General features: G+C 47.0%; 2 protein-coding genes across 3 annotated transcripts; one reads left to right on the top strand and one right to left on the bottom strand.

Moving 5' to 3' along the window:
• Positions 1-90: 90 nt before the first annotated feature.
• On the bottom strand, positions 91-14,776 carry LOC116231850 (two pore channel protein 2-like). Of its 2 annotated transcripts, none has more exons than XM_031597839.2 (19): positions 14,626-14,776; positions 14,403-14,485; positions 12,980-13,094; positions 12,449-12,577; positions 12,106-12,222; positions 10,900-11,018; positions 10,607-10,708; positions 9,242-9,368; positions 8,082-8,283; positions 7,311-7,455; positions 5,439-5,624; positions 4,975-5,039; positions 4,617-4,704; positions 4,257-4,326; positions 3,480-3,699; positions 3,127-3,217; positions 2,673-2,786; positions 2,169-2,287; positions 91-1,426 (listed from the first exon to the last, which is right to left on the bottom strand). In XM_031597839.2, exons 1-19 carry the CDS (start codon positions 14,644-14,646, stop codon positions 1,281-1,283), a joined length of 2,259 nt encoding a protein of 752 aa, XP_031453699.2. In that variant the 5' UTR covers positions 14,647-14,776; the 3' UTR covers positions 91-1,280. The 2 variants fall into 2 exon arrangements, with proteins under 2 accessions (XP_031453699.2, XP_089990681.1); XM_090134555.1 differs by lacking the exon at positions 91-1,426 and adding an exon at positions 1,793-1,922.
• A 7-nt stretch (positions 14,777-14,783) lies between these two features.
• Positions 14,784-15,272, top strand: MTLN (mitoregulin). The gene has a single exon (XM_090134565.1). The coding sequence runs from the start codon at positions 14,784-14,786 to the stop codon at positions 14,958-14,960; it is 177 nt and encodes a 58-aa protein (XP_089990691.1). The 3' UTR covers positions 14,961-15,272.
• Positions 15,273-15,314: the final 42 nt, after the last annotated feature.

Here is a 15,314-nt window from a genome sequence, read left to right as displayed (position 1 = left end):
CTCCCCTTCCACCAATCATATTCACCGCCGCCGTCAAGCCCCGCCCCCATCCCTCCCGGCAGGGCTTCTGCGCTCCGTCGCCCCGCCCCGCAGGGTTTGTTGGCAGGGCGCGGAAGGCTGGATGTCCATGTAATGCAACAGCAGGCCTGGGCTTTGCGATGCTCCAGATTACTTGCTCTGGAAGCTACAAGGGCAGATCACGCCCGAGCAGTCTGGTGGACTTCCACAACGCAGCAGAACAAGGGACGGCAACTGATGTCACGTGCACAGCCTTTAACAGTCCCCAACCACAGCCTTATCTCTGAGTGGAGAGAGATGGATTTGAAGTCAGTACTAAAGGCTGAGGAGCGAGATGGATGGACACAACCAGAAGGTTGAAAGTCCTTATTTATGTGCCCAGGATGCAGTGTCCCCCTGTTGGGACCAGTGCTCTTCAGCATCCTTATCAGTGACACTGATGGGCACAGCAAGTTTGCTGATGACACGGAGCTGAGTGGTGTGGCTGATACAACAGAGGAAGGGATGCTACCTCAAGTGGATCTAAGCAGGCACGAAGAGAGGGCCTAGGATAAGATAATGAGGTTCAACAAGGTCCTGGCACTGCTGAGAGCTGTGGTGCCCTATCTCTGGAGGTGCCCAAGGCCAGGTTGGATGGGCCCTGGGCAGCCTGAGCTGGTGGGGGGCAGCCAGCCCATGGCAGAGGGTTGGAGCTCAATGGTTGCCCTTCTGTACTTGTATAAGGATCCTAGCCTCTGTCTCCAGCTCTCAGGTTACTGATGAACACAGGTCATCATCAAGTGCTCTGCGTATGTTAGGAGTTCATCACACAGCGTACCCAGCCACCTCCCATCATTAAACAATAACAGATGTCAATGATTAACTGCTAAATTTAGTGTACTAACAAGAACCGTTTAATGCAGCTTACTTTGCTCCATATATGCATATAAAAGTGCTGTAATACAAGATTCCAGTTACAAGGAATAGGTATTTCATAACATATTGAATACTGCACTTGACTTGCACAACCAGATACACAAACCCTCCATCTGCTCTCCTGTGATAGCATTTCCAGTTTCCACATCCACGTGAAGCTTTACACAAGATAAAGCTCCTTTACATGACAGTGCCATTTCCTGCATCAGCTGCCCCTTCAACTGTTTAATCTCATCCATGATGTACCTGACCACAGTGACTGAAGGCAGGCAGCCAGAAAATGTGCTGGAGACCTGTGCAGCTGAGGATTAGCTCCTCCTTGTCGACCACTGTGTTTTTACCCTGAGTTACACAGCTCTTTCAGAAGTAAGATCACCAGGTACAGCAGTGGCAGGGGACAAGTTTAAGATCTCTTCAAAAGAAGGGCCTTCATCTTCAAGAGGTATCTCAGCCTCAAACATACGCTGAAGTAGAGCATCAACTGTCCTGTACCCTGGGGGTGGCAAAAGAGTCACTGTAAGCATTCACATCTTTTTTTTTCCAGCATAAGCACCTACATTAATAGACCTCTTACTCAAAGGCTGTTCCCAGTGTTTTACAGGGGCAAGAAAACAAATGCCTCAACTGATATTTACTGATATTTTAGTCTGTTTTTCAACACTTTGAGCACTTGTAGAGAATAGACTCTTATTTTAAAGATTCAGGTACTTCTATTCCCACATTTCCTTCAACAGATTTGTGATCCCAGCCAGCTGGGAAAGTGAGAATCATGGGTTAGAGGAGCTGCTAAGGTGCAGCAAGAAATATAGCAGAAGAAAAAAAAACAGGCACTAAGCTAGAGGAAAGCAGTGGATAGTCACCCCATGATCTAAGCCAGGAGGAGTATGGAGTGCATTCAGGAAGGAGAGAAGACAGGCTTCTTGGCAATAGCAAGACCTCAGCCACCAAGACAGCGTCTCCACAGACTGGCTACTGAAGACAAGCACACACTGTAAGAGAGAGGAAGAAAAGCTGCTCCAGAAGTAAAAAGAAACAGCAGAATCCACAGTTCTCAGCACAACTCTAGCCAAGTTTTAGCTGCTTTTATGGCTCAAGGAAAGCAGAAGTGCTTGGGAACTTCCTCAGAGACAGGGCAACTAACAGGGACAGATCAGAGCCTTGGCCTTCTGAACAAGAAAAGTAAGACATAGCAGCAGTCACCATACCTCTGAAAGAACCTGTAGGGCAACACTTACGTTTGGAGGCAATTTTAAACACCAGCCCTTTAGGCTGTGCCTTTGTTCCACCTTCCCCCTCAAGGTCATTGTCAGCACTCTCCATGTTATCAAGGAGTTGTTCATCCTGGAGTGCCTCCCTGCACAAGAAAGATCAGAAGTTACCCTACAGGGGCCCACGTGTACCCACCAGCAATGCATTCTCTTGGACCAGGCAAGCATCACAGTCGTGCTGTTAGACTCCAGCATCTCCTGCCCCCAGATGGCAGTCTAAATCTAGAAAAACTCAGCGAGGCAGATAGTTCAGTGTTCCCACCTCCAAGGGGAAAGCAAATTACTTTCTACTACCATCCCTAGACCAAGACCTTTAAGGTCACAGCAGATTAGCAAGATCTTCGTGACAAGGAAGAGTAGTCTCAGTTCACACCCAGAGATGGAAGGAAGCATCTCCCGCAGTCCCACTGCTCTCATTGGAGTTGCCAAGCCAACCACACCCAGCACTACTGTTTGAGGGGGCTTGCTTACTCTTGAACTCCCATTCCCAGCTCCTGGATTTTTTGCTCAATGGCTGTCTCCACTTCACTCTTCTCTAGGGAGTACTCCACAAAGAAAGCTTCCAAGATGAATGACACAAAGATGCTGAAAGAAATGAGAAGTAGAATCACATAGCAGCTTTTCCTTACTGGAAACCCTCCAGCTTCAAACATCAGCTACTCTGATTAGACAGGCTCATAGCCCAGCTCTGGGTACTGAGGGCTTATGGCAACATCTGCTGGAGATGAGCTCTAAGGCAGAGCACCACTCAGTGGAGTTAAGAACATTTGCAAGAGGTTCTTCAAAGAGAGGGGCAGGACACGTGTCAGAGCAGCACACCGTACACAATCTTGGGATCATAAACACTGCCCTGCCAAGGGTCACAGCCCCTCTTCACTCCACCAAGGATAAGAGAAAGCCCAAAGGGAAAGCTAAAAAAACTTACTTGACAATAATTATAACCATCACAATGTGGAAGGCAATGAAATAAAGCTTTGCAGGCTGAGCAGTCACATTGGCAAATCCATTGGCAAAGAGTACAAAAGGAATTAAGGGCAAAATGACAAAAGGAGAAGATCTTGCTCTATAGTAGTGCTAAGGGAGGGACCAAATAATACTACTTAGCAGTAGCATTCAGGAGTAAGAGAATGGCAAGTCCTGTGCAGGAACATTCCTCCATTTTGGTTTGACACTAAGTGCACAGGTACATTCAGTACAAAGGAAAAATAGGACTTGGTGACCCATGTTTCCTTTCTCCCCTAAGTTCTAGTTCGTACATTCCACTACAAAGAAGGATATCATGCCACTGGTTGACTACAGTAAGCTCCATCAGAACAATGAAGGAAGATGCAAAGTTGTTGAAGTTGTTCTTGCAGTATTTTCCACGGGCAAACAAAGAATCCTTGAGAGCTGGGTTTCCACATTCCAAGGCATAAGGAGCATTTGAGTTTGCAGGGAAGAACTGGATTTTCCCATGGAATAACTCCATACCAATTATAGCAAATATACAGTACACAACCTGGGAAGAGAAACACCATTACAGGCTTCTCCACTGAGCAGAAAGCCCTGTGACAGGTTTAAAAGCTCCAGCAGACTTCTTACTGATACAACAGTCTGTGGAAGAGTAGCACAGTCTAAGTGATTCAGCCCCTTCAAAAACAACTACTTGACTTATTCCTGCCCAGGACTGCAAACCAAATATACAGAAACGAAACATCAAATCCTAAGAGGAAAACTTATTTTCTAAAATCGCTTTTTAAAAATAAGTGTTCTCATTCAGCTTCTTGCCCAAACCATAATTTGATTCCCTGTAGTATCTAAAGCCTAGACTGCACAGAACATCTTTGCTGTCCCATGGAGGCCATAATGTCCTGGCAATTTCTGACCTGGCAACAAGCAGCAACCCAACCACTTTGTACATGCGAAGATGTGCCATAACTAAGAACCAAATGTACACTGATTTTCAGTGGCTCAACATCCAAACATCTGCATTCATTCTCTTGAAAAACCAGATGTGTGAGACTTAACACGTCTGCTAAACTGAATGCTTTGAACTAAGATACCAGGTTTTCTTACCAGAGTCAGCCCTCCAAACGTCAGCATGGTCGGCACAATGTTTATCAGCGTGTTCATGATGACTCGGAACCTACAGCAGATGAATCATGATAACACCTACTGTGGGGAGGCTTTCTTTTAAAGCTCATGCTTACTTATCACATCCCATCCAGCATGAGCTCTCCCACATATCCTTATTTATTGCTGCAAAGAGGTTGCAGCAGCTGGGTTCATCCCAGGCAAGTTGAGACAAGGCCTTGGGATGTCTTGAATTGCCATGATCAATCTTAAGCAGCCCTACAGAGCAGCTTAAAGCACTGTTTCTGCCAGCCTGATCCAACTCGCCCCACAAACATATCCCTACCCCATTCTGTTCATCACCTTTGTATGCTGTCAACAATCCTTATTAGCCGGAGGACCCTTAATATGAAGACCATGTCCAGGATCTGTTGACTGTTATACTTCGTGGCTGAGAAAAGAAAAAAAAAGATGTCTTCTGAAAAATAAGCATGTAAACTCTTACAAATGTAAGCACGTGCTATGCCCTTGTTAAACACTTTAAAAAAAACACAACAGGTAGTCATTAGTGGGGGGGGGAGGGGGAAAGCTTGGTTTTTAAGAACCCTATAGAAATTCCATTATCCTGCCAAAAAGCCTCCCAAGACCAAGATGATGGCAAAAGATAACTCAAAACCACCAAGTCTCCCAGATGCATGCAGGCTGCTCAAGCTGCACTTACTCGATTTCAGGGTGGTATTGAGTATCGTTGCAGTCAAGGCAGCAAAGATGATGAGGGTATCAAACCTAGCATGAGGGAAGGCAGTGCTGTTAGATTTGTGGGCAACACAGAATGGGCACTTAAGCTCCCACATGACATATATGAGAAGAAGGGTCACTACTTCTGTGTGGCAGACAGCCCTGCTTCATCTCAGAATTATTTGCAACAGAGGAAGGTGGGAAAGCTTTATTTAGCAAAATACTTTCCCCTGCCCAGCCACTACTCTCATAAACTGCAGTCACATTGACTGGAGCTAGCAGAGGGCCAGAGAACAGCAATCTGTTAGACAGGAAAGAGTACACTGTCCTCTCATGCAGAAACTCATTTTAACTGCATCCTGGAACATGAGTTGTCTCTGGAAGCCTATTTCCTCAGACTTTCACTTCTTGACAAACTGAAGACATCTCACTGAAATGCACACTCACCAGTTCCAGAACTGATTCTTGCCAAAGAATGCTCTTGGTTCATACGTGTATACTTTCAGGAGTATCTCAATTATATATAAAGCAAGGAAGACCCACTCTGCATAAGAAATATAAGGGCTTTCCTCATCCAGAGCAATGAAGATCGCATTTATTAGTATGATCACATCATAAGTCCAAACAAATCCCCTGCAAGTAGAGAGAAAAAAAACAACAAAACAAAAAAGGTAAAAATTGGTTACTTCAGACTTCATTGCCTCCTCCCTCTGCCATTATAATTTAAGCAGTTACTCATCAGCTTCTGCAAAATCTGCATTTTGGGAAGTTACCGTGGAGTTGAGTTTTTAAGTCTAACACATTACACAGCCTTCAAGGTACACCACTGTCAGTACTTTCAGCATCAAGCTCTCAGAAATTTATTACAACTGGATTTCCACCAAGTCCAGCAGCATTTATCAAGCAGAAAAACTGGACAAATAAAACTGAGAGGAGATGGGTATGCTACAATTAGATGGAACTGAATGAGCTGGGAAAGTGAATGGAGAGAAGCCTCATCATGTTCAAATGGAAATGCAAAGTCCTGCTATGGTGAAGACCTGGAGGAAGGCAGCTGGGCAGACTGGGGACGGACCAACTGAAAAGCAGCTCTGCAGAGCACCTTGCTGGTGATACATGGAGGGAGGGGTGTCTCGTTCTGCTTGTCGACCATGAGCCAGCAATGCACCCTGCTGGCAAAGCTGACCAACAGCATCCTGGGCTGTCTCAGTAGAAGAGCTGTGAACAGGTCATGAACGCTGAAGGACTCGTTTGAGTGCTGTGGCAGGATCTGGGCTTCCCAGCATGAAAGACTGGAAACTACTGGAGCTTGTACAGCAAAGGAGCACGAAAAACGATTAAAGAATAGATTAACCTGACACACAGTATTGAGAGACCTGGTGATGTTCAGCCTGAAGGGGAGAAAGGTTGGGGGAAGGGAGGGAAGTCTTAATGTGTATAAATACCTGATGGGAGGGTGTAGAGAAGATGGAGCCAGACTCTTCTCAGTGGTATCCAGTGAAAGCACAAGAGGCAATAGGCACAAATTGAAATACAGGAAATCTTGTTTAAACAAGAAAGCTTCTTTCCCCTTCTTTTTGACCATCCTCAATTTTAAACACTGGAACAGGTTGCACAGAGGTTGTGGAATCTTTCCTTGCATATATTCAAAATTCAAGTGGACAAAACCTTGAGTAACCTACTCTACCTGACCCTGCTTGGAGCAGACTATCTCTGGAAGTCCCTTCCAACCTCAGTAACTTCTGCATTTCTGGGAAGACTCAGATGTGAAGCAGAGCACTAGCAGCAATCAGTACTAGTTTAATAAAAGCTGATGAAACAATACAGTGCAGATTTACAGCAGACTGCTGACTTAAGATCATCGCTTTCATAAAAATCATAGGAATGGCCTGGGTTGAAAGAGACCACAATGATCATCTAATTTCAACCCTCCTTCTGTGTGCAGGGTCACCAGACCAGGCTACCCAGAGCCACATCCAGCCACTTTCCAGTAAAGCCTTTAGCCTGGTCCTTCCAGGTAGGCCATGATGCACTCCCTGCTTTCAGGGAAAGCTATTTACACTCAGCACATATAGAAGAACAAGAATAATTGGAAGAGAGACAGAACCACCAACATCCAAGTCTACTTTCTCCATACCTAGCAAAGGTAGACTAAAAGCAGCTAATTTACAGAACATTTTCTAAATCAGAACCCCCCAGCTTGCCTGAATAGAGTTTGCACTTTTCAGCATGACACCCAGAAGAGTATTTACTTACAACAGCACTGTCTTGCAGTGTTCTACATGTTAGGAGCTGCTTGCTCCACCAATACAGACTTACCTGTGCCTAACCACGCTGCGCAGGAACTGACTCACTGCTGACTTGTATACACGAGGCATCCACTGCCCCAGTGGATGGCTGCGTATTTTCAGGGTAATCACCTGGATGTTGAGCAGATCTGCCAGCTGTACAAAGGACTTCTTGTCTGCAGCAGGGAGAGAGCACTAAACATCAGTCCACTTCATTTAAAAAGTCCTGTCTGGCAAACCTACATGCATATAAGTTGTAGCAACCTGGACTCAATACCTCTGCAGCCAGCAAAGCACAAGCCTAAAGAGATATCCACCACAAAACAGGTAGAATTCAGTGCTCAAGCAGTTCCTCTGCCCCATTCCTGACAGATTGGCTTAAAGCGAGGCCAAAAACCAATAGAAACCTTTAATGATCTAGCATGATGAGACTGGCCCATCTCTCCCAGTATTCTGTCCCCAGACAACACAAAGCAAGTGGCTCTAACAGAACACGTGCTATGTTATTTGGAGGAATCTGCTAACAAGGGAAGTGGTCTTTGTCCTGTGCTGAGAAGAGGAAGAATCTTTCTTCATAGGGAACTTGGCCTGATGACAAACAGCCATGAAGAACTGCCCACAGCATACAGCACAGGCACTAAGAACAGCCTTTCAGGACCTCAGTAATCTGGAGAGGGAAGTAGGGAAGTCAGTCCCTCTCAATCCATTACATAACATGAGTCCCAGAGGCAGAACCCTGGAACCAGGCTCCTGATCCCAGCCTCCTCCCCAGTCCCTGCGCACAGCAGGCCCCACCGCTCACCTATGAAACCCTTCTGCTCATCATCTGAGATGCGTAGCAGCAACTCTCTGTGGGAGTTGCTGATATCAGGAGCCACCAGCTTGACAAGTTGCTTCCACTGGGCTTCTCTAACCACAAACTGCGTTCCCTCCTCTTCCTTCAGGAGGTTGAAGGCCTCTATCATCTTGCGGCGCTTCATGTAAGCAAGCGTACGGATCTCATTCTAGAAAGAGCAAAAAGATTCAGGCAGCTTCAGTCACACCTTCCCCTTCTTTGTTTACCTTATTTCCCTAGCACAGAGATGGAAGAAGAACAAGTTTGGAGTGATACTAGACATGATGTAGAGCAAAAAAAAAAATCAATATGGTGATGAGAAATGCCATTTAACAGGCAACCACAGGCCTCTGGAGGGATCACTGGATTGCTTACTGCTGGGAGATGCACTGAAACAAACGGAAGGGAAGACAAAGGATAGTATCTAACAGGAAGGAGATGAGGCAATATCTCCCAAAGATCACAGGATCTGCATGCCTGCGGGTCACAAAAGGAAAGAGGATATGTCCACACACATTTGCCATCTATAAGGGAATACTGCTGACATCAGGGGTGGAGATCTTTTTCTCTACAAGATAATAAGCAGACTAAAGAAGCTCATAACCTTGGGAAAAACCTAGCAGACTGCTTACTGGATAGGAGAGTCAATCCCCTCATGGGGCACCCAGGAATTTCCAGCTCTCATCCTTTGATCACACTTATCCAAACTGTGCCTACTCATCTGGCGCAGAAGAAACAAGAGTTCAGATTACTTCAACCTTCCTTCATATTTCCCTTGCTCCAAGAGTCCATAAAGTGGCAGAAGTAGTCTGCTGTGTACTTACAGCCAACTGAAAACAGCCTGCATAGGAGCAGTGGTTTTCTTTGCTAGAACTAATCCTCTAACAGACATGCACCTCCTACCTGTTTCAAACACACCAGAATAGAGTATTTCATTTTCATATACTTAGAATTAGCAGTCATCTCCACAAGCAGACCAGTATAGGCTGGAAGCTATATGTTACTCAGGATAAGCTGTTCACCTTCTCCACATCTTGTAGAAGTCTCCCAAGGGAAGGCCAGATGCCTCCATGCAAGGTTATACAGTACAGCAGGTAGTTACTGACCACAATTCACCCCTCTATTACCTTCAGATGTTTTTTGTAGTTGTTATACACAACAGCCAGGAAGAGTGACATGAAGATGTAAGTGTTGATGATGACAAAGGCAATGAAGAACAGGGCATACCACGAGCTGAAGTCAAATGCTGGCATCCTAGAGAGAAGAGAGATTATTTGCTGAGCAGACAGGGAAATAAACAAAACCAAACCATCTTCCTGATGAATTGCAGAATGTTTTGGACAGCCAGGTGAGACATACTGGAGGGGAAAAAAAAGAAAAAGGAAAAACCAAGAACTCTGTGTATTAGTTAAGTTACAAAAGTTTAATTCCACCAAGTTTGACTCCTGTGTTTAATTGGTCCCTCACTCGTATGACACAGAAAAGAAAGCACAGATTAAACTTCTGTCAGCATGACTAAGTTCAGACACACCGAGCCTTGGGGTGAGGTCTCAGTCATACTGTTGAGTTATTGGCTTCAGGGTCCCTCACTGCACTTCTGCAAGTTCCCTAGGAGAACAATTTGTATTTCACCACTTAAATACCTGGAGTCCCCATAACACTCCAGTTCTGTTCAGTACATCTCCAGCACACAAATGAGAGTCTCACTCCACCCTCAATCCCATCTTTCCTGATGAAATGGTAACAACAACTCAGAGCAAGTGAGGATCAGAAGTCCAAGCCTCTTGTAAGTTTAACACAGTTGTACAAGTTATGAAAGTCAGCATACACATCCCTGCAAACATCATGAGATAAGAGACATCCAATCACTAGAGCACACTTTCTTTTAATGAAAATGTTCTAATCAAAGAGCTAGGAGATTTGTCTCTTAGATCAATGCCTTACTCAGCTGATGGATCTTTTGGAAAGCTTTACTTTCAATGCATCTTTTAAAGAAGTCCTCCCAACCTGTGGGGTCAGGCCTCAGACTGTGGTTCAGAGGCCATCTATAGAAGAGATAGGTAACAATTCTTGAAAATCCTACAAACTGGAGAAGTGAGAGCCCCATTGCCACTCTGAAAGACATTGCTTTGCACAACAGTACTGTTTAACGTGAGACCCTGCCAGGATGCACAAAAGACAGTATTTAGACAGCTGAGTGTAAGCATTCAGGTTTAGTTGTTGCATCAATGTACTTTTTGGTTACCAAGTGCCAGAGGGATAGGAAGCTGAGAAAAATACAGGAGCAGAACAAGCAGAGTTTCTCATGAGTAGGTATTATTAGAAGACTCTTCCCTGCTCCCCTCTCACATTCCCCAAATGTAGTAAATGATGTCACCTGCCAGAGATGAAGCTGTGATCAGCATATCACAACACAGTTGTTATTTTTCCCCTACACTAGGAGCAGGACACCAGCATTTGCAACACAAAGACTACTAACTCAGCATACATACATGACATCCGGGCTGTTTGCAGTCGTCACCAACACATAGAGGTCAAACACAATTTCTAGGTAGTCCCTAAAATACGGCAAGCCTTCTGCTGTCTGGAGGTTCCTAGGAAGAAGGCAACAAGCTGGTGTTAAGCACAGAGGCCATATCCCACTCCAGCAACTACAGGTATCAGCACTTTGTATTCAGCAGAAATCATCTGGAGTTGCCAGATCCCTTTTATTCATGAGAAATCACAGCCATTCATCCCCCCATACTCTGAACAGCAACAATTAAAAAAAAAGATGTTTTCACACCTCTCACCAAACAGCTTCAGAGCCATGAGGGAGAACATGAGAAGGCTAAACATGAAGAGCAAGAAGACATAGGTGATCTCTGGCAGCGTATTGCGGATGCTGCGGAAGGCTCTTCGTATCTGTCAGGGACAAAGGCAGTGTTTAGAAGCAGTACCCACTTTTCCTATCACCATCCTATCAGGTGAGAACACCTACACAGGGACAGGCAAGCACAGTGGGACACAGGGCCTTGTCTGTTGCCTGGAAGGAAGGATTCTGACTGCATGAGTTCTTCCTACACTTACACAAGTTTGCCTAGGATAAGAAAAGGAAAGCTCTGCTACTCAGGCAAACCTGTGCAAGAGTACCAGAGCTTTCTTCTTCATCCTCCCAGCTTATGTTGCATTGTAAACTCCATTAGGCAAGGGACAGACAGCCCTGTGGCATCACTGCAGTGCTCTTGCTCTAAGGGACTGGTCAGAGACAGAAGTCTGTCATTCCAGGGCACTAAATATGCTCTGAGCTTGAGAGTTCAGCTGCTCCCTCCTCCAGGCCTCCACAGTGTAACAGTTTATTTGCAAATCAGAACAGAATAGTCTCGGATAGCAGGGCAAAGATCTCCCTGTGACAGTAGGGACCAGAGTCCAAACCATCCATCTGGACCACAAGCTCAGTTTGGAGAACTGTGCAACATTTGTGCTTGTTTGCCTAGGAGACTTCCAGAAATAAGTAACTTGGCCCCAGTCTCAAGGAGAAGCAGTTTTCTTGTACATACTTATACATACTGCTTGCATTTACTACTTCTGAGAGTAGCAACTAACTGCTTGCAAACAGACATTGGTCTTCCATACAGGAAGAAGGAATCAGAGCCCATAGGCTGAACTTATGAGAAACATTATTCTTTCCTCCATACGGTGTCAGTGTTTAACAAAAATGACATGACAGCACTGTGTAAGGCAAGATGCTCTGGTTTCATTCCCAAGCTTGTTCAGAGCTCTGGACAGCAGCAACCCAATCCACAATCTTAGGAAGATGCAGTACCTTGCACTATGCCCAAGCAGCATTCCTTTGCATGTACCCTTTTCTCTATCTCAAAGTCTTGCTCCAGGTCACCTCAGAGAAATTCATTCAAGGAGTCTGAATTCTGCTATTCTACTACATTCCCTTGGTTCTCAAAAAGCAGCATGCTGTTCAGAAGCAGTAATTCCCATTAGATCCATTCCTTACCTGGCGACTCTCTGCAAAGTTGACCAGGAAGATGGGCCTCACTATTCTGGACCATCGAACACTCTTAATATTGTATATCCTGAGGGCCCCATATATGGCCAAATCAGTCAGAGATAACTGTAGAAGAAAGAGGATAAAAATGCACAGAAACAAAGCTAATCCAATTATCTTCACCATCTAGACGAGCCAGATGCACACACAACAGGTTTGTGAGAACAGGCTGATGTGCCAATTGGTTTGGCCACGGCCCTTGTGCAACAGACCCCAGAAAAGACACAGGAGGAACAAAAAGCTGCCTCCACATAGCCTAGCTCAACTCTCGTGATCCCAAGACCTCACTCACCAGGATTGCAACCATGATGCAGATGTTCTTGGTATCCTTCCAAAATACATTACGACGGGTGATTTTTGCAAAATGCATCAGTCGGCCAAAGAACACCAGAAGGCACAACACCTCCACTAAAGAAGTAGCCTGCAAACAGAAAAGAGACTCCAGTCAAGACTAACAAAAGCAATGCTAATCCTCTCCATACAGATAATGATTCTCAGGCTGAGGGTGCAGGTTAGAGCCAGTAACTTTGTATTTGGTTAGGATTTAAGGAGCACAATCACAAACACTGGTGCAGAAAAAAAGGCTGGAAGTATGGAAGGGAGCAATGTGACACAATCACATCAGCCATTGTGGATGTCCACAGGACCATATCTAGTTTTTATGCCCATTTTTGACCCCATTCCAGCATATGGGAAGTATGAACAGGAAGATCAGCAGCAAGCACCTCTTTACACCTTGATAACTTGTCACAAGCATGAAATACACCACTGAGCCAACACAATAGTAGTTGCATTATCAATTCTGCACTGCCTGGAAACTCACCAGGAAAGGGAGTGGATACACAGCAGGTTCTTCAAACACTGCCAGGGAGAGGTTGAGAAAGATGAAGATATAGGTGGCCGTTCGCATAAACCAGTGGTTATACAGATAATAAAGCCTGTAGAGAGAGGGTAGTGGCACCATAAGTAAGGGGTTCGGTGTATGCACCCACATGGTCAGCAAGTCTGTCTTGGAAAAACAGCACACTTCCCAAACAGTAAAGGAAAAAGGGTACATCAGCATAGATAGAACAGGGAAGTGTTCAGAAGTTTCTGTCAGAGTAAGCTTTTCTATGTAGACACACAAGTCAAGTAGTATTCTGTCCCCTCTAGCAAAGCCTCTGATGACTGCTGATATTAACCACAGACACATCAGGCTCTCAATCTTCCACATATAGCTATATAATAGTGGCTCCTTTTGGAGCACATCCACAGAAAGAGCATGAGGTTTCTCTGCTAACATATAGGATACCTGTGTTGCCAGGTAATCATCACCCCAAAGGTACAAGGGGGGTGATAAAATGAATGACAACACTATGTCCTTAACAATAACACTAAGATACCACCACCCATTTCAGCTATTCAGATACTTAGGCAGTACAAAACTCCTGAAGCTTCAGTAGCTGAGCTAAGAGAATTAAAAGTGTGACCGACGTTGTAAAAGCAGCTAATCAGGAGAGTCAATACTGAAGGCAAAATAGCTTTGGTTTTGGGAACTTCATTTGCCTAAGTGCCAATTAACAAGCTTTTGGTGTCTTCTTGCTTCTAGCAGCCGCTGCCCTTGCTAAAAAGCACCTAAGCAGAGACACCACAAGCTCTTAGGATTAGCTGAAGCACTGGTGCACATGGGGCTGTTGCCATCATTACCAAGCCAGCTGGCACAGGGCTGTTCTCCTACCAGAACCCTGCCATTCACACCCCACACAGCCACCTTCCAGCACTTCCTTCCAAGCACTGAGCTGTCCATGCTCATGATCTCTGCTAGCACTACAGCTTCATTCTGGTTTTTGCTTCCAGAAAAGAAAGAAAAGTTTTCATTTGTCTTCCTATAAGACACACTGAATTGTATTTGATATACATATTCCAACTTCAATTCAGCCCTTTACAAGAAGGCCTCTCAGCATTCCATCTTGGCCTCACAACCACCATACAGCTCAGCACAGCTCCGCAGACACAGGCTGGCTCCCTCCAACAGAGAACTACTGAGGTTGGAAAAGACCTCTGAGATCATTAAGTCCAACCCCAACCCATCCTCACATCCCTCAGTGCCACATCCCCACGGCTCTGGGACACCTGCAGGGACGGTGACCCCACCACTCCCTGTGCAGCTGTGCCACTGCCTCGCTGCACTTTGAGAGAAGGAACCCACCCCAGCCCCCCCCAACCCCAGGCTGCCTGCAGGAGCAGAGCCCTGCAGACCCCCTTACCTGACAGCCTCGGGGGAAGTCTTAAAAGGAATATTTCTGTTGTACTGCGCATCAGAGACAAACGCTGCTGCCAGCAGGAGCTCCTGGGGAAGAGACACGGGTCAGAGGGTGCTGGGGGGCGAAGGAAGCACCCCGGGGAGACACCCCCACCCTAAGGCGGACACGGAGCACACATCGCCCTGCACTCCCTGCCGCCTCCCCAGCCCGAAGAGAAGGGCGCTACCTGTGAGACAGCCTCAGCCATGGCCAGGGAGACGCTTCAGCCCCCCCCGCCGGCCCCGCGGCATTTAACGGGCCCGCCCCCGCCAGCGGAAGCGGGAGGCGGGCCGGGAGGAGGAGAGAGAGGAGGAGCCGCCCGCAGCGCACATCCCCGCGACCCCGATGGCGCTGGAGGCGCTGAGGCCCCGCGCCGTGCGCTTTGCGCTGCTGGCCGCCTTCGCCGCCGGCGTGCTGGTGGGCTGGCAGGCCGCCCGCGCCCGCCGCCGCTTCCTCCGCTGGCGACAGAACCGCCTGCAGCGCCGCCTGGACGCCGCCCGGGAGCAGCTGGAGGCGGCCTGAGCCCGGCACCGCCGTCCTCCGCTCCGCTCCCGTTCCCTCCCTCCGCGTGAGCCGCCCTGCTCTCGGCGTCGCCGTGCATCGGAGCGCTGCGTCTCCGCCGCTTGGCGATGCCCCGGACCGCCGCCGATCCACCGGCCGGAACCGATCGCGCCGCGGCCTCGTCGATACGATCGCTGAGGACGCGGCACGGGGACACGCGTAACGAACGACGGATCTCGGCGTGACAGAACGCGAGCGGGACGGACCGCGCGGGGGTGACCGAGCAGCGCGCTGCGGCACGAACGGGAACATTAAATCGGTGTTTGTACGTTGGACTCGCGCTGCGTTCCTGCGCCCCGCTCACTGCGTTCCTGC

The sequence above is a fragment of the Phasianus colchicus genome, chromosome 2 (genome assembly GCF_987193195.1).
Source record: "Phasianus colchicus chromosome 2, bPhaCol1.hap1.1, whole genome shotgun sequence".
NCBI classification, from domain to species: domain Eukaryota; kingdom Metazoa; phylum Chordata; class Aves; order Galliformes; family Phasianidae; genus Phasianus; species Phasianus colchicus.
This window is presented reverse-complemented; position numbering and strand designations above follow the sequence as displayed.